Here is a 20,128-nt window from a genome sequence, read left to right as displayed (position 1 = left end):
GAACAGTCACAAAACCGACCACTGCCCACAATCGGGCCCCGATCGCGATTTCACACTACTGGATAATTAATAGCCAGCCAACGTGAATCATGCATTACAACTCTGAGCACTGACGGAGTCAGAGCAGGAGGAGGGTGAGCACGAAAGTTTGCACATATGTGCAGGCAAGCACACTGAAAGCGCCCTGAAGGCACAGGGCTGCCTCAGGGGGGCTGACGAATTTTAAAAACATAAATAAAGAATTTGAAAATGTTAAAAACATGTCCCCTCATGCGATTCTGTCACATGAGCAGGGACGTGTTAAGAATGAGTTTTAAAAGCTTTTTTTTAAAATCACTGGTCGAAACCTCACCCTGGCCGTGGATGAGGTTTTGCAAAACATGCAAAAGCCGCTGGCCTATTCGCCCGACTGCCAACCAAACGGTTGGACGAGCAGCGAAAAATCTGATTTAATTAATTCATAGGCCTCTTAATTGTCGGCGGGCGCGCTGCCGCCTCTTGTGCGCGCTGACCGAGCGAAATATCACGAGAATGCGCGATGACTTCGGGACGCTTGCCTGACGTCATCGCACCTATTTTACTCTCATTCGGGTCAGGTGCACACCCGCCCGAAGAGGGAACAACTCTGTCCAGTATCTTTCAGCTTCAATTACAGGCTTTGTGAGTTGTCCCTCTGCATCATATCCCACCGCCACTTCCCCACTAACAGTTCAGCTGCACGCAGCCGGCCCATGAATGATTCTGGAAGGAGAAGTTATGTGTGGCAGGGCCTTTTGGGACCTCATGCGAGTACCCTCCCACACATGCAGATCCTTCTCACATCACACTCATCTCAATGTCCTGAGCATTTTCAATGCTGCCTGCTGCAGTTCTCTTTCAGTTATCCATCTGAGCTGACCAGCATCTCCGCCCACCCACTGATCACACTCCCATGCAGCGCCTGTTCTCGCCCACTATGATTCTCGTTTCAATTTCGATTTAGCAAACATGATAGCAGTACAGTTTTTCTTGAGGTCTCCCATCCTTTCCCCTCCCCCAGTCACCCATTTCCTTTACTCCATCACTGTCAACACCCTTGGCATCACCTTCCACCTCCCCACTGTCACCTACCAGCCACAACCCTTTTCTTTCCTGGATGTCCAGGTGAATGTGCATGTTCCCTACCTTCCCAAAAATCCCACCCCCATCCACATTCACCTCCCCAACCTCCTCTTTCCCACCCCCAGGGTCCCTGCCTGCCTCCAAGTCCCCACCAATGACCTTCGCCGTCCCTTCTACCGATACCGTCGCACCCTCACCCTCCCACCCTATCACCTCACTCTGCCCTCGGTCATGCTCACCCTCATTTCTCTCCCCAGGAGGAGGTCATCAACTCCACAGATCCCTCCCTTGCACGCTCACCTGGGCATTCCCCCCTTGGACTCCTTGCTCCCTCTGGACTCCTTCCCCCTCTTTGGAACCCCTTCCATTCTTGGAGCTCTTTCTACCACCCCACCACCCCGGACTCCTTCCCGCCCCTCCCTTAAGCATTCCCCCTTCCTGGGTCCTCCCTATACCCTTACTTCTCCCTCCACCCTTACTCTTACCCCTCTCCAGACTCCTTCCTCCAGCCTTAGACCTTCCCCCCTCTAACTCCTTTCCTTACGCTTTCCTTACACATACCTCCCCAGTTGCCGTCTTCTCCCCAGTTACCTCCTCCTCTCCCCATACTTCCCCCCGACGCCTTCATCCCCCACTCCCAATCTCAACACCTTGACACCTTTCTTCCCCACCCCCCAACCTTGACAGCACCCCCCACAACACACCTTCCTTCCCAGTCGAACCTAGACCTTCCTCTCCCAACCCCCCGGTACATCTTCGTCTCCCAAACACAACTGGACCTTCCCCTCCACCTCCTCGACCATCCGTTGCAGACTATGGCCAAGACACTGAGCAGACCTTCAATGGTGACTTTCCACCTTCCTTGAGTTGCTTCGTGGCGGAGCCATGTCCATCAAAATCAAGCCAACATGGAATAGACGTTCCTCCAGGGTCACGACAGGGCTGCTGTCATGCTCCAGCATCTTCTGCTCCTTGGATGTCGGCAATGTGAGCAAGGCTCTGATGGTAAGTCCCAACATCTGAAATTCATACTTGTCAAGACTACACCGGCGTGTTTTCTCACTGATGTGCTCAGATGAGCCAGCATGGTGGGATGATTCCGGTGAGCTGGGCTTATAATGATACGTAGATATACTACAATGAGTTTCCCGACATCCAACAGGGGAAAACGCAGCCCGCCATTGACGACATCGTAAAACCGAATTTTGACCTTCTCACCATATTGCCTGCTCACGCTGCTGAACATGCCCAATGCCAGCGGGCACAGAAAATTTCACCCATACTGTAAGCAGATTCAATAGTAATTTTCAAAAAGGAATTGGATAAATATTTGAAAAGCAAAACTTTGCAAGACAATGGGGAAAGATGAAGGAGGTGGGACTATTTAAATAGTTCTTTTAAGCTTGTCAAAAGGCCTCTTTCAGTATGGTGTCATTCTATGATTCTATGAAATCAAGATAAAGCACATGCAAAGGATAATTGGAAACTAATGTTTATGACTTCATAATAGATTGTGTGCTTTATCCAAAGCCGGGCATGCATCATCCATTGTCCTGATGAAGACTTGGGTTGAAATATTTATATTGTGTGGGTTTATCAATATGCAAGCCACAAATTATTTAAAATAGAATTGGAAACAAAGACATCTTCCTCCTTTAAAACTTGATAATGCAGTCAGTGAAAATTTCTTCTGTGTAACATGATTTCATAATGCACAGGGGAATTCTTCCAAATAATTATTTTTCACAAAGAAATGACAGAAGTCCATCCAACCTATCCTTCTGTAGAACCCATCGATTCCCCCATCACAGCATCTCTCTTCTGAATAACTTCAGAGTTTTTACCTCTACTTCCTGAACATTAAAATAATCATTACTTTATATTTTCCAAATATCAGGGAACGGTCACTTCTCAAGATGACGATCACTGTGGTTCACAACTTAATATAATGAGGGTTATGAGGCACAAGAATCCCTAAAGCCTACTAGCATAAAGTTTAAATGCAACCTTTGGGAATGTGCCTGCAACATGAAAATGGGAATCACTTTACCAGGTTCACTTTTGCAATTGTACAATTGCCATTCTTTAAGGAAAGCCTGAGGAAATCATTACCACAACACTCAGTCATATATATGCATCTACAATTGACTGTAATTGAGTCAAAAACACAGAACCATAGAAAGTTCAGCAAACTAGACCACCTTTTGTCCCTTACATTTATTCTTCAACAAGAATTACTTGCCTTTCTCACTTTTCCATATTCACATGCCACTTTATATTCCTCCTTATCCTTTACTAACAATGATATTATCTCAGACTTGAATATGTGGTAAAAATATTCCATGTTGTAATAAAACTAATATAAAAAAATTAACTTCCTGCTTTCTTCTTCACCCTGAATCTATGAGTTCCTTGCAGCTGAACTGATGATGAATGCAATCAATCTGTCACCACTTACCCTCTTAAAGCCTTTCATAGTCCTGAAAATCTCTTTTCGATCTTCCTTTAACCTCTGTTCGAGTGAAAAATAAAATTTCTGAACTAAATTCACAACCATAATCTGTATTCTTCTTACCACAATATCTAAGTCATTTACATTAATAGAAATTAATAGAAAAAATTATTCATTAGTATATGGGAATAGACCAAACATGAGTGTGGTGAATAACAGTATGGTTCAAAAGCCTGAGAAAGAGTGAGAACAGTTGAACTGAACGGACATTATGAATAACTTGTCAGCAGGTCTTATGAACAACCTTGGACATAGATAACTGGCAGTGTAATAGATGAAACCTCTGGGAGTTAGTTTGGTGCCAGAGGTGGAATGTTACTGAAAAGCTGGAACTAGTCTGGGAAGAATAACTGGAGATGTGATAAAAAAAATGAGGTAAGATTAAATATGGCCAGAAGGTACATGCTCAAGAAATTAATGGCAGGTAAGTGACAATAAAGGTGAGACTCTGGAAAGAAGCTTCAGGAGAGGAATGATCTTCAACTCTAGGAAGGTCTGTCACAGCTGCATCATCCACTGCTGTGTCAAAGACTGAAAAGGCATGGAAGATCTGAGATTTCAATGCACTTAGACAGCAAAGCCAAAAATGACCAACTTCCTGTACCTCTGTCAGGAAAAGAAGAGATAATTTCCCAATGATATTTTGGGAGGACCGTCAACTTTCTGTAGGCAGTGGCAAGAAAGCAACACTTCTCTTTGTATGAGGTTGCTCCACTATGGGCAATGGGAAGAATTGCTGAGAACATAGGAGACAAGACATCCTCATCTTCGGTAATGAGATGAACATCCTGTTGACAATTAACTCTGGGACAAGATTGCTGTCCAGGATTCTGCAGCTTCAGAAGTGCTAAAGATTCTGCCGCAGCTTTTCTGTGCTGACCTCCAGCTCTGAATGGAAGAACACTTTCAGCTGGGACTGCAGTGTGGGTGCCAATTAACTTTTACCCTGGGAAGGTACCAGCTCTTTAGTAGTGTGATCCTCTATGGAATCTAACCTGGACTCAGGCAAAGTATTCTTTGTGGAAGACTCTTCATGAACAACAGGAGATAAAGTAAGGAGTCCATTGGTAGATTCAATGGAACTAAGGTCTGAATGCTGCTCAACCACTAGAAGCACAGCTGATTCTTATAAAAAGGCAAGAGAGACTTCATAAAGTGCATCCACCAACAGGAAAGACTAATCTTTCTCTAGGACTTCAACCTCCAAGAGATTACTCAGTGCTGCAAGGGAATTTTCCTCATCATTCTCTACAAAGAGCCAATTCAGGTCCAGCAGATCTTCATGGGGGTGGTCACCATTTGCCACCTCTGGCTTTACTTCATGAAGAACTGAGGGATTCATAACTTCCTTGTCTGCTCTGGTGTCTCTGTGAAAGAAACAAACTCACTGCTAAGTGTATAAACTTCCTCAGCTTCTGAAGGCAGAATATCAACTATTTCTCAGAAAAAGGTTGAAGAATATTGCATGAAAGACAGTGAGTTGGTCAAATGATGATTATCATTTGGTTTTTCGAGGATTTCTTGAAGTATGCCAACATCGTCACTCAATAAGGATGGACATTGATTGTGAAGAACATAGAGAGAATCAACAATCTGTCGCCCCTTGTAGCTATGAGGGGCAATAATCCTGTCTTTGATTGGAAGATCTATGCTGCCTGGACCTTGTAACTTGATGTCTGATGGATAAAGGGTCATTGCCTGAAGCCAGTCAAGGTAATCCACTAACAGCTGCTCCATTATCAATTTTAAAAGTAGTATCGAAGCCTTGAACTTAGACTGTAACTGACCAGTGGTTTGGATCAAGAATATCTACATCCCTAGGAACTCTGTAATCTTGTCTTATTCAGGACTTTCCATTTTTTTGAAGAATTGTGTTTCGTAAATATTTTCTGGCCTTTGACTTCGATGAAAATTACTGCACTTTCAGAAACACTTAAAGTGTTTTACCACACTGGAAACATTCCGCACCCCCTGCAGTGAAATGGGTGAGGCAAAGGCATGTTCACCAGGTACAGTCATCGTTACTTCTCTCCAGTGTGCCTCCTTCGTCCGCCGAAAATTTTGAGCTGCTTTCAAAGCTTTCTTCACTCTATGGTTCCTGCAATAGCACCGATTTGGTTTTGTTTAACGTCGAAGTTGCTACTGTTGCCACAATGTTCTGAGATGGGTCCTTCTACCTTGGTCTCTAGGCATGGGACTTGGTTCTTAAACAGACTGTAAACATACTCTGGTATCTGCGTAACACTTGTTTATTAATACGACATCGAAACAGGTTACAGAGTAGGAACGTTGCTCCTACGCATGATTCCAACCTCTCTCTCTCTCTCTCAAGAGAAAGAGAGAGTCTAACACATGACTGGCTGATATCAGTAGTACATCATCATCTACGTCATACATTAGCATAACCCATCTTTTAAATTGTTATACTACAAGTGATATTTATGTGATGACCCTGTTCAGACACCTCATTTTCCTCACAAGCAGCTACAGCTTCAACTTCATTTGAAAGCGTAAGTAGCTCTGGGTGATCCTATTTTACCTTTCCATTCTGCCTTTCCCACCTTAGCTCAGGTAGCCAGGCCATTTTCCTCCTCTGCTGCGTGTTTTCTCATCACTGAGATGACTCTTTCAAAGCCTCGCTCCTGAAATTGGTCTCTCTCTATGTTGGATTGTTTACATCTCTTTCACCAGTTCAGAGCAATATGTCTTACTGACACTTTGTTTGCCAAATCAACCCGGTGCATGAATACCGCATGTTACAAGAAAATTTGAGTGTCTCAAAACAGGCAACCTCAAGACCAAGTGTGTGCCGGATTTTGGATTTTTATGGTTTTCGGAAAAAAGTCCTGAGGCATTTCACAGCACCTGTTGTGTAATTAGATAAAGATTGACAACAATCAAGTCCAAGTCTAAGGCTGAAGCTAGATAGCGCTTTGGTAAGGCCACAGCTTAAAACTGTGTTCACTTTGGGTCACTGGAATACTAGGGGAACACTCAAAATGAAAGGTGTGCAGAGAAATACAGCTCCCCGAACTTTTCCGAGCTGGGTTGGGTGGGGTCAGTGCAGGAAACAACTGGCATGTGAAATGGATAACTACTCGGTATGCCGCAGCGCTGATGCAGCAATTACCCGAACAAGCTCAATAAGATTTTTCACTCGTTTCGTCACACTTAGGGCAGAAATTTTCGCTCAGCGGGCAGGTGCATGCCCGACCCGCTCAAGTGTGAAATGACCATAAGACCATAAGACATAGGAGCAGAAATTAGGCCATTCGGCCCATCGAGTCTGCTCCACCATTCAATCATGGCTGATAAGTTTCTCAACCCCATTCTCCCGCCTTCTCCCCGTAACCTTTGATCCTCGAACCAATCAAGAACCTATCTATCTTGGTCTTAAATACACTCAATGACCTGGCCTCCACAGCCTTCTGTGGCAATGAATTCCATAGATTCACCACTCTCTCGCTAAAGAAGTTTCTCCTCATCTCTGTTCTAAAAGGTCTTCCCTTTACTCTGAGGCTGTGCCCTCGGGCCCTAGTCTCTCCTACTAATGGAAACATCTTCCCCACATCCACTCTATCTAGGCCTTTCAGTATTCTGTAAGTTTCAATCAGATCCCCCCTCATCCTTCTAAACTCCATTGAGTATAGACCCAGAGTCCTCAAACGTTCCTCATATGTTCCTCATATGTTAAGCCTTTCATTCCTGGGATCGTTCTCGTGAACCTCCTCTGGACCCTTTCAAAGGCCAGAACATCCTTCCTGAGATACGGGGCCCAAAATTGCTCACAATATTCTAAATATGGTCTGACCAGAGCCTTATAAAGCCTTAGCAGCACATCCCTGCTTTTATATTCTAGTCCTTTCGAAATAAATGCCAACATTGCATTTGTCTTCCTAATTACCGACTCAACCTGCAAATTAACCTTAAGAGAATCCTGGACTAGGACTCCCAAGTCCCTTTGCACTCCAGATTTCTGAATTCTCTCCCCATTTAGAAAATAGTCTATGCCTCTATTCTTCCTACCAAAGTGCATGACCTCACACTTCTCCACATTGTATTCCATCTGCCACTTCTTTGCCCATTCTCCTAACCTGTCCAAATCCACCTATCTTTGTATCATCTGCAAATTTAGCCAGGATGCCCTCAGTTCCTTCATCTAGATCATTAATGTATAAAGTGAAAAGTTGTGGTCCCAACACTGACCCCTACGGAACTCCACTAGTCACCGGCCGCCATCCTGAGAAGGACCCCCCTTATCCCCACTCTCTGCCTCCTGCCAGACAGCCAATCTTCTATCCATGCTAGTACCTTGCCTCTAACACCATGGGCTCTTATCTTACTAAGCAGCCTCCTGTGCGGTACCTTGTCAAAGGCCTTCTGGAAGTCCAAGTAGATAACATCCATTGGCTCTCCTTTGTCTAACCTACTCATTACCTCCTCAAAGAATTCAAGATTTGTCAGGCATGACCTCCCCTTGATGAAACCATGCTGACTTTGCCCTATTTTACCATGCACTTCCAAGTATTCTGAAATCTCATCCTTAATAATGGACTCTAAAATCTTACCAATGACCGATGTCAGGCTAATCGGCCTGTAATTTCCCGTCTTTTGCCTCACTCCCTTCTTAAACAGGGGGGTTACATCAGCGATTTTCCAGTCCTCTGGGACCCTCCCTGACTCCAGTGATTCCTGAAAGATCACCACTAATGCCTCCACTATCTCTTCAGCTATCTCCTTCAGAACTCTGGGGTGTAATCCATCTGGTCCAGGTGATTTATCCACCTTCAGACCTTTCAGTTTTCCTAGCACCTTCTCCTTGGTAATGGCCACCATGCTCACCTCTGCCCCCCAACTCTTTTGAACTTTGGGGATGTTACTCATGTCTTCCACCATGAATACTGACACAAAGTACCTATTCAGTTCTTCCGCCATTTCTTTGTTCCCCACTACTACTTCTCCAGCGTCATTTTCCAATGGCCCAATGTCCACTTTTGCCTCCCTCTTACCCTTTATATATCTAAAAAAACTCTTGCAATCTTCTTTTATATTACTGGTTAGTTTACCCTCATATTTAATCTTCTCCCTCCTTATTTCTTTTTTAGTTGTCCTCTGTTGGTCTTTGTAGGCTTCCCAATCCCCTGGTTTCCCACTGCTCTTCGCCGCATCGTTTGCTTTCTCTTTAGCTTTTATGCTGTCCCTGACATCCCTTGTCAGCCATGGTTGCCTCGTCCTCCCTTTAGTATGCTTCTTCTTCCTAGGGATGAATTTTTGCTGTGTCTCCCAAATTACTCCCAGAAACTTCTACCATTGCTGTTCCACTGTCTTTCCTGCTAGGCGCATCTCCCAGTCAATTCTGGCCAGCTCCTCCCTCATGCCTCTGTAGTTGCCTTTATTCAACTGTAATACCGTTACATCTGATTCCAGCTTTTCCCTCTCAAATTCTATCATATTATGGTCACTTCCTCCTAAGGGTTCCTTCATCTTAAGCTCCCTTATCTAATCTGCCGTGTGTGGACATCAGCCGAGCATGCCAAAGTCAACGCACAGTCCCGCAATAGTTTAGTCGGTGGGCATACGCCGGAGCCGGTAGCGTGCCCGCCAACAATTAAAAGGCCTGATAAGGCTATTTAGTAATCAATTAATGTAAACTTTTCGCTACCTGTCCAACCTAACGAACCTGCCCACCATGGGCAAAATTCTGCCCTTAAAATTCTTGCATGGTCCACTTAAAAATGTCTGGTTTTCAGATAGCTAGATTTGAGGTACTGTACTTGTATTACATAATTCTCCCTGTGTCGCTATTTTTAGGTTTTGCTCATTAATATCACATTAAAATTTACTTTACCTATACATAATAACAGTTAATCTACTTAGAATCTCCTGTCCCCTCTGCCCTGTATTTTCATTCTCACCAAGCTCTCATTTTGGAAGACTGTTCTCACTCCATGAAGAAAAATGTAAACAGCCAAGACACTGATGATTGTTAAAGTTCTGGGATAAAGGCCAAGAGGAAGTGGTACATTTTGGGTGTTTCTTTCCTTGCTTTTGCTCTATTTCTGGCTCCCATGTTTCACACTACTTTTCAGGTGAACTTTAGGTTACTGTATCCCAGTGAGTGTTTTCACTTGTTCAGATTCCACATATATTCACAGCACACAAAGGGAAAGAGCAACAATAGCCCATTTACTGTATTTTAAATGGGTTCTCACCAATGTTAAAACAAAATGCAAGTAGAAAATTCCAGGCCAGAGAACCCTCATTATTTTATTTCAAATAGAGAATAACACTACAATAGGTTGTGTCTGCCAAATTTATTACACGCTGAATAAAAAAGTGAGTAGTGGCTGTAACGCAGCTTATCCATTTAGAGTAATTAGTAAGCCTTGCTAACTCGTCAAATAATAGGAAATAGTAGCATGTGACTGCTGCACTAAATAAGTGTTCTTACGTGTCACCTCCTTTCTGTTTCTCACCACCTTCTGTCTTGTATGTTTTTAAAGGATTCAGACAGATGCCCCACTATGAAAGAGACAGGCTTCTAAATACATTAAAATGCTGCAGACCCATTAATTTAAATAATTGTATCAAATTAAAAAGAGAAGTCAATCAAAAATATAGTTAAACATATTACACAAAATGTTTGCATTTGAATTGAATAGTTTGGCTTCTCTGTTGGACATATGGTCAACAATGGCTAATTCAACAATAATTACTGTATATTGAAATGAATTGGAATATTCCTTTGTCAGTGAAGCTAATTTCAACCCCTTATGAAATAGGTGGCAGCATTAATAACATGCATGCCAAGTTGAATCTGAAGTTGAATTGGGAAGCAACCACAAATACTTGAAGGGAAATTGCTATGCTTTTAGGATTCCTAGTCAAATATAGGATGTTGGAAATGGTGGCACAGCTTTCCTTTCCCTTAGGACAATGTCACAAGAAATAGTGGCTAGTCATTTTAGCAGCTATCACAGAACCTTTCTGGTGCAGCAGGAGGCCATTCAGGCCATCGTGTTTGCGCCAGCTCTCCAAATGAACAATTTACTTACTGCCGTTCTCCGGCCTTCTCCCCATAACACCGCACATTTAGTTCCATTTTGAATGTCTCAATTGAACCTACCTCCACCTTACTCTCAGGCAGTGTACTCCAGACCTCAAACACTTGCAGCTATCATGTTAGCTGCAGGATAAGTCCAAGACAGGTCTCTATATAAGTGGAGACACATCCAAGCTATTAAGCTGGCAACAGCAGCAAAAGATGGCTGTGAAAGGTCAAGACCCACAAAAGAGGAAAAAGGTAGGTTTGCTTCACTTTTACAGCATATAAACTCAGATTTTAAAGTTAATGCTCCTTCATTTGCTGTGCCACCATTTCCAACATCCTACATTTGCCTAGGAACCCTAAAAGCAGTGCAATTTCCCTTCAAGAATTTGTGGTTGCCTCCCAATTCCTACTTTTGTCAAACATAATAAGGATAGATTCTGAACACACATAGTTAGATCTGGCTGATTAGGACAACAGGAGAGAGATGGAACAGGAAAGAATCAACTCAATTGGCAGGGAAACTTGTCATCCAATTAGGATTACGACTGACAGCAAGTGACAAAAAAAATCAGTAGGGACATGGTCTATGCGGATGTCTATGCAAATCGCTGTATCTAGTATGAGTCTATTATACTTCATTACAAGAAGAGAAAGAAAAGCAGTAAATTTTTATTCCGGCTTCTTCTGGTCTGGAACCAAAAATTTAGGAGTAGCTACAAATGTCCTCCAAATGACCTTAGGAGGTACAAGCTTCAGCTGAACATTATAATCACCTGGATTTGCCTATTTAGACCACTTCCCCAGAGGGAGTATTTGAGCAATGTCATGAGGTGTCAGCTGTGGCTCAGTTCATAGCACCCTCGCCTTTGAATCAGAGGGTTGTGTGTTCATGTCCCACTCCCGGAAACCAAGAACTGTGATTGTACTCGAAAGAGTTGCAATCTGTGATTGTTGATAACTCGAAAGAGTTTGAGCAATGTCATGCAGGGGACAAGTTAAGTACAGCTCAATTTTAGCAACTAAATGTCACAACTACCCAAACTTTGGATTGTTGATCAGTAATGCCACAGGAGACTGACTGATATTAATATTAAATAAACCAAGAATCAGTACATAAAGTAGAATGGCAAAAATCATTCCACCTCAATATCGTGATGTAAAATATCACATAAATAGCCATTTTTTGTGATCATTTATCTACCTTTGATCTGATTAAACTTCAGTGCATTTAGAAGTTAATTCACAGAGTCTATTTTTTAAACACAAACTTGCACATTGTTCTATTCTTAAAAACTTGAATCAATGAGAATAGTGTACTACAACTGCTTTAGACAATTTGTCTACATAACATTAGCGAATGCATTTCAATTTAATTCATCATACGTGAAGCTTTTTTGAATATTTCTGAGAGACATGATAAGGCAACTACATAATGCAAGTTCTTTCTTCCTTAAACAGAAGCTACTTTACTGCTATGACATTGCAAATCAGAATTTCTTACTGATCATTTTCACCAGAAGTCATGTGTTAACCTTCCATTACTTGGATTGTATTGGGGTCACATAGAAACTGATCCACTCTATGAATATTTTCTAAGCAGGAAATCATAACTTAAAAGATTTCAGAAATTGCAAACAAGATCTACAGCATTTTTTCAAAGTAAATCTGTTTGTGCTCCTTGTTGAGTGAAGTATTAAAATGTTCCGCTGAACAAAGAGACATGCTGTTGAAGATTTTTGTCTTCATTTATCATGACAGATTCACAAGAATACAAAATATAAAGGAAACAACAATGTATATTTCATGAGAAGATTGGTTGGCACGAGAACTCTGATTGGTAGAGGTGTTGCCATGGAGAATGCACCAGGGAACAGCTAACTGCCAAGCTCTTGCTTAAACTCAAACCAGGCAGGTTGACTCTAATTGGTAAAGGCATTGCCATGGGAAGTGAACTCTGCCAATCAGAGACCACTTGCCAATCAATCAGCACCTTCTTCTCATGCAGTATAAATTGCTGTTTCCTTTGGATTTGGTAGTCTTGAAAATCTGTCCTGTTGTGTGCAAGACGAAAAGCTTAGATAGCATGTTTCTTTTTTCAGCAATACTCAAGTTCTAAACTACCAAGTAACTATTTATTAAAGTGTTATAACCAATGTAAAGTTCAATTTTACTTTAAGATTATTTTGTGCTGCTGGATAGCACGTTATCTGTTGATTGTTAGACTGAGCCCAGGGTCGATCTTCAATGAAAAGGGTTTACGTAGATTAATTAATTCTTAGAGGCAAAGATCCACAGTACATAATGGTCAACAAATCGTTGCTATTAAAACAATCTTTCTGAAAGAACATCAGGCTGAGAAATAAACTGCTTCTAGAGAGGGTGCTCTTTTGAAGTCGAGATTCAGACATGTTGATGGAGACAGGGTGGACGAAGCTTTATTCTGCCTGACATCGTGCTATATCTGAATTGCTTTGCTATATTAATGCTAGCAGTATTTTGTTCTACAAAAGTAGCATCACCCACCTTAATGGTTGTAAGTGCTGCATTTCTCAGTCACAGCTTTTTAAATTCACACATATTCAGAAGTGGTCTCCAGTCATGCAACCTCTTTTAAGGAAATGCAATTTTTAAATTTTAAACTGTGTTTAAAACATGATAGAAGGAGTTAACTTATCAGTATCTATTCCAAATTCAACATTTTAAAATAAAGTGTTTCAGCTGGAACCCATACTTTCTAACTTGAAGGAAGGTAAGTTAGAAAGAACTTTGGAAAAAGTTCAAACTGGTGTCAGCAATAACAGGCACTAATTAAGTCCAAGGAGATTTTTCTGAAATTGTGCGGCATTACAGAATGGAACATAGAAACCCGATTGAAAGAGTCAACCCTTAAAATCAGCTTGCCTGTTCTCCGTGCTCATGCTAGTAAAGGCAACTGGTTTTGCACATTTTGCACATTGGCAGTTCCCAACAGGATAAGTATGCCAGTGTGGCTTTAGACTTAATTACTCTTATTCTACAATGTTATGATGATGAGACAGATTATTTCCTTATCTATTAACTTTTGTGTTGTATTCTCACATCTGTATGAATTGGAAATGAATATCCCAAAACATCTGTTGATTTTCTAACTCATTATAGCATCACCACAGTACACTTTTTTATTCAGGATGGAGACTAATATCACAGCATTAATGGGAAATCTATAAATAGTGTTGTTGTCAATGCTGACTATAAGCTGATCCAGCCTTGCTCTCATGGTTGAGGATATATCGTGGCACAATTTATTGGATTACCCTGAGAATTTATGGGGAGGATTTTATGGAGCCCACAAGAGTGAGAATTGTAGCGAGCAGGGTGACTTAATTAGGCAGGATGCGAAATTTCGAATTCACGATGGCGGCTGAAATGCAGAGATAAAGTCAACTCTGAAGAAAGGTCATACTGACTCAAAACGTTAACTATGTTTCTCTCTGCACAGATGCTGTCAGACCTGTGAGTTTTTCTGGCATTTTCTGTTTTTACGTAAGTTTTTCTTGTTTAACTCTATGTCATAAGGGAGGGGAGTAGGAGGATGGACTCTTGCATGGATGCTCAGGACCGACAAAGGTGAATCAATGGTGAGGAAGGGCGTGGAGTGGGGTCATGTGCATGGAGGAGTGGAGGAGGGATCCAGCGGAGAACAGAGGATGAGGTTGGAGGCATGGAGGAGTGAAGTGGGAAGGGCCTGGTGTCCTGGGTGTGGGGAACGGGGTAACTAATGTGGTGGGGACAGCCAGTCAAGGCAAGAATTTGAGGGGCCTAAAAGAGGGGGAGTCAGTGCTGTCCAAATGTGGGTCCATCTCAGGGTGTTGGCTAGCAGAGTACCTACAGGGCTTTGAGTTCACCTACAACATTTCAACTACCTGGGCTGAGAGTGATCTCAGACAATGTCCTTTACAATGCACAGAAAGGAGGGTCAGCTGATCCTGCAAGCTCAGCCATGTCCCATAGATTGGTGAATACAATACTGGACACTAATACGAACATTCAATAAAGAATGAATGCAAAAACGCAAACATTGCTTCTTACACAATAAAGGAAATGTCCCTAACACCCCTGCAACCATCAATGCATGCCAACCATGAGCATGCCAGTACATTTAGCTCTCTGATTAAGCTAGTCTCAACAAATAATGATGATACACTCAAGCATAAAGTGAAATTAATGTATGTGGAATATTTACAAGTGAGATTTAATTTTGAAAAACACCCGTGCCACATTTGTGCTCTCAAGTCTCATGTTCATGGCAATGTAGTTGGGCAGGATAGTTATGGTCATGATGCAGAGTCTCCCTTTTTGACCAGGAGGCTCTTTAATAGGCCGCCCCTAAATATAGTATTGTCAGATGAAGGTGAGTTTCACCAACGAAAAGCTTCCCCCACCACTAAACTGATGTGTTTTGTATGTACAGGGCTGGCACTTAGAATTTGAACTATAATCACGTTAACATCGTTGATAGTGATTTCTACTCCTAACCATTTACTATTTAAGAATCTTGCATGGTGCACTTGGTGACTACAAAACTTGGAGTTCTCACTCTGTCCTGCTAATGCAAATGGACTAACCTAATTAGCGTGGGCTGACTTTACACGCTTCTTCATTTTCTTCAACCAACTGATGCTGTTCAAAGTTGATGGGAGTTATACTAGCACAGGAATAATTGTAAGACAGGACATGCTGAATGCACAGACAAATTTGGCAGGAAGCCACATCACACACAATGATGGACATAGTCACAAATGATTTAAAACCATGCATCTTAACCAAACCATGCTTGACTGAATAAATATTTATGTTGCAAGGGAAGATACAGTCATCAGGTCAATATCGTTGATGTCAAGGCATCATAGTAGACATTTTCCTTGTCAGTGCCTCAGAAGAACCCACAGGTCATGATGTTCCATCCAATAAAAAAATCACAGTCATGGGGAAATGCAATTTCCCAATGTGCACTAAAACAAAATATTATACATTGCAAAACACCTCAAAAGGGGTATCATGTCTTAATTGTATTTAACCCAACAGTCTGGGTTGATGATTTAGAGAAAGAAATAGCTCCTTAATTTTGAGACAGATGATTTTTATGTCCAACTATTTTGGTGTTATATGCTTTAACTTATGCAAATCCTGGAGCTTTTATTCCATGTCAGGCTGATTCTATGTAAACTGAATGCTATGTCAGAAGTATACTCGCTGAAGAAAAGTGCTGAACTTTTTATTTTATTTGCTACATTTTAAATGGATGTACATTAGAAAATCAAAACACTTTAAATGCTAAAATGATTCTACTACTCCCTCTGTGAAAAGAAAACCTTTACTGGAGTAATTTTTTTCATATGGCTCCTCAGTCCACTGTTTGAAATATTTATGTTTGGAATAGTTGGCACAAAAAAAACAAAGTTAGCAGTGCATTTTAGTAGTGAACCAAAAGTACTTTAAGATGCGGCAGTTGAAAACACAGGAAGTATTGGCCTTTCACATATGTCTGCTGAACCAGTGGATTACAGAACTCACTCAGTCGGATTGCGTGATTCTTCTTTCAATTTCTTCCTCTCACTGTAACCTCTGTATGCTGACTGTATGACCACAGCAGCGTGCTCTTCAGCGGGATTTCTTGTGTCCTCCTCCTTCTCCTTAAAATAAAAAAAGTACTCTTTAAAATTAGAAGACCGCTTGTAAGACAATAATATCCTGCTTTGAATGATCAGCTTAATTCTTAATTACCATTACAGGCAGTTCCTCTGGGGATTGAAATTGTTCTATTTCGCCTGCTGTTGGTAGTATTTCTATTATCAGGCCTTCTTGTGGTGTTCCTTCAATTATCTGAGAGGTTGTGTCTTCACCGGGACCTTCATCTGCTGCTGCTTCAATCATCTGGGGACTTGTGTCTTCCATTGGACGTTCCTCTGCTACTGCTTCAGTCATGGGAGGGGTTGTGGTTTCACTGGGGCCATCATCTGGTGCTGCTTCAATCATGCGAGGGGCTGTGAATTCACTGGGGCCATCATCTGGTGCTGCTTCAATCATGAGAAGGGCTGAGAATTCACCGGGACCATCATCTGGTGCTGCTTCAATCATGACAGGGGTTGTAACTTCACTGGAGCCATCATCTGGTGCTGCTTCAATCAATACAGGGGTTGTAGCTTCACTGGGGCCATCATCTGATGCTACCTCATATACCTGAGTGGATGTGCCTTCCTGTGGACTTGTTTCTAGGTCTGTAATTGTCAGAGTGGCTGTATCATATACTACACTACTTGATAAATGCTTTGAGCTCTTTAAAAAAGAGTCCTACGAAAAAAAAATGGATTTATTATTTTAATTTCAGTACAATTAAGACATTGCAAAACTGCTTTACAAGCAGAACAATATTGCTCATCTAAACAAGGAGTCACTCGTCTGGGCCAACAAATGTTACTTGTTTTAGTATTAACTCACTCCTATAAATAGGGAATTTGGAACAAAATTATAAATCAGATCTTTAGAAACAGGTTTATAATTTTTCTCACACTTTTTGATCAAAAATCTCAGCCCTAATATTTTGTCAATTTTGGCATAGGAACAGGAAGAGGGAATTCAACCCTTCATGGGAGCTCCACCATTCAATTAGATCATCTTTGGTCTGTGCCACAATTCCATTTGTACACCTTATCTCTAAATCCTTTGTTATCCTTACCTAATAAGCATCTATCAATCTCAGTCTTGAAAGGTCCAATTGTCTCAGCATTTGCCTTTTTGAATGACATAATTCCAGATTTCTATAATCCGTTGTGTGTAAAGATGCTTCCTGATTTCCTTCCTAAATAGTTTAACTGTAAATTCAAGATTATGTACTCTGGTTTTTGTTTCTATATTGGAGGAAATAGTTTCTTTGCATCTGCTCTATCAAATAGTTTTAAAATTTTAAATACTTAATCAGATCACCCCTCAATTTCTTATACTCAAGGGAATTAAAGCCAAGTTTATGCAACCTGTCCTCATAATTCATATATATAAATAGCACTCTGTAACCCCAATCACATTCTGATGAATGTGCATTGCATCTCCTCTAAGGCCAATATTTTCCTGAAGTGAAGAGCACAAAACTGAACTTGTATTCCATAGTGGGTCTGACTAAGGGCTTTTGACTGGGCCGCCGAGTCTACCACGGCAGGTCCCAACTCGACAGGGTCGGAAAATCCCGGCCTAAGGCTCCATAAGTGCTGAAGCATAACTTCTTCCCCACTGTAATCCATCCACCTTGAGATAAAGGTCAACATTCCATTAGCCTTTAGATTGCTTTTTGTACCTGTCAATCAGCTTAATGATCTATGTACTTGTACTGCCAAATCTTAATACTCCTCTACAGTTCCTAGTCTCTCACCATTTAGAAAATATGCCGATTATTTTCCTTGGGTCCAAAATGGATAACCTCATACTTACCCACACTGAACTCCATCTGCCAAAGTTTTGACCACTCACTTAATCTATGTCCTTTGCAACTTCCTGCTGCTATCTATGCTACTTACTGTCCCTCCTAATCTAGATTTAATACCTGCAAACTTGGATGTACAACTGTCTATTCCTTCAGCCAAGTGATTTATAAATATGAGCAAATTTGAGGCCCCAGAACAGGGGAAGCTCTTGTCATATCTTAAAAGCAAAAAACTGCAAATGCTGGAATTCCAAAACAAAAACAAAAATACCTGGAAAAACTCAGCAGGTCTGACAGCATCTGCGGAGAGGAATACTGTAACAATACTGTATTCCTCTCTGCAGATGCTGTCAGACTTGTCATATCTTGCCAGCCTGACTACTGTTCTGAGAACTAGTAACACTAAACAATACTGGGTTAAATGCAAAACCTTGTTCATGTCCTTTTGTTAACCATGGTAGTGTCAGCCAAAGATCATGTTGTTTTGTGAGGTGGTGTTATTTTAGCTAAATATATCCAGCACTCCTTTTAGTTCATTTTTGTGTTACATTTCTACTATGAACATTTCAGATTACCGCCTCTACTTTTTAGAACATTTGGAAAGCCTCTCCCTGATGACTGAGTAGCCAAAATTTTTCAACCAGTGATCTTTCAACACTGGTGTTAATTGGCCACTGCTGGTATTAAAGTAACGTCAATCACAAAATCTGGGTAAGTGAATGTATTCAATGAACTACAAGCTTATAATAAGGATATTAGCTGAAGTAAATGTTGGTCCCTTAGAGGCAGAGACAGGAGAAATTATCATGAGAAAAGAGACATTCAACAAATATTTTGTGTCTGTCTTCGCAGTTGAAAACTTAAATTACATAGAGGATATTCTATGGGCTGAAAAGCGTGAGCAATTTAAGATAATTAATATCAGCAGAGAAAAGCTTTTGGAGAAACTTAAGGGACTAAAATCCAATAAATCCACTGGATCTGATGGCCTACATGCTAGGGTTCTAAAAGAGGGAGCTGCAGATATGGTGGATGTGCTCATTATGATTTTCCAATGATTATGGTTATGATTCTAGAACAAACCCAGTGATTTGGAAGTTAGCAAATGTAACCTTGCTATTCGAGAAAGGGGGGAGAGGGAAAACAGCTACAAGTCAATTAGCCTGACATCAATCATCAGGGAATGTTAGAATCTATTATTAATGAAGTCTTAACCATGCACTTAGAAAATCATAGCGCGATCAGCCAAAGTCAACATGGTTTTACGAAAGGAAAATCATGTTTGAAAAAGTTATTAGAGTTTTTTGAAGATGTAACTAGTACGTTAGATAAGGGGGGACCAATAGATGTAGAATATTTGGATTTCCAAAAGGCATTTGATAAGGTGCCACACACAAGATTAATACGCAAGATAAGGGCTCATGGAGATGGGGCTCATGTATGAGAATGGAGGACTGGTAGCAGAGCGTCAGCATTAACAAGGCACTTTCAAGTTGCCAGACTGTAACTAGTGGAGTGCCGCAAGGTTCAGTACTGGAGACTCAGCTACTTACAATCTATATCAATGGCTTAGACAAAGGGAAGAATTTTCCTGTCGGCGAGCGGGGGAGGGGCCCACTGGCCAACACGTAAAATGACGCGCGGTGACCTCGGGCGGGGGTCCCGACGTCACCACGCGTCATTTAGATTGTCAGTTCGGCGGGAGCGCAGCCGATGCGGCTGTGCGCCCGCCGAACTGTGAAAGGCCTATTTAGGCCATTAACAAAGTATTTAAAGCTGTTAAGAATGCTGCCTGTCCAACCTTACGGGCAGGTGAAGAGCCCAGGCGGCCTTTGCATTTTTCATGAAACCTGATCCACGTGTGGGATGAGGTTTCGTGAAGGGTTTATTAATTACATAAGATTGATTACATTACAAGGAGATTGAGAGTAATGTAATTAATTTTGCTGATGATATATAGCTAGGTTGGATTGTAAGCTGTGAAGAGGATACAAGGAGGGTGCAAAGAGAT

At 41.5% G+C, this 20,128-nt stretch overlaps 1 protein-coding gene across 1 annotated transcript in view; it reads right to left on the bottom strand.

Annotated features, from left to right (window-relative positions):
* LOC144669167 (uncharacterized) overlaps window positions 1-20,128 on the bottom strand; it is a 79,674-nt gene that overhangs the window by 16,953 nt on the left and 42,593 nt on the right. The window contains exons 5-6 of the mRNA XM_078531583.1: window positions 16,428-16,994; window positions 16,218-16,336 (exon numbers count right to left, since the gene is read on the bottom strand). Of these exons, the coding sequence (XP_078387709.1) occupies window positions 16,218-16,336; window positions 16,428-16,994 (686 nt within the window). The remainder of the gene's footprint in view (window positions 1-16,217; window positions 16,337-16,427; window positions 16,995-20,128) is intronic.

This window comes from Cetorhinus maximus, chromosome 2 (assembly GCF_964194155.1).
Source record: "Cetorhinus maximus chromosome 2, sCetMax3.hap1.1, whole genome shotgun sequence".
NCBI classification, from domain to species: Eukaryota; Metazoa; Chordata; class Chondrichthyes; order Lamniformes; family Cetorhinidae; genus Cetorhinus; species Cetorhinus maximus.
This window is presented reverse-complemented; position numbering and strand designations above follow the sequence as displayed.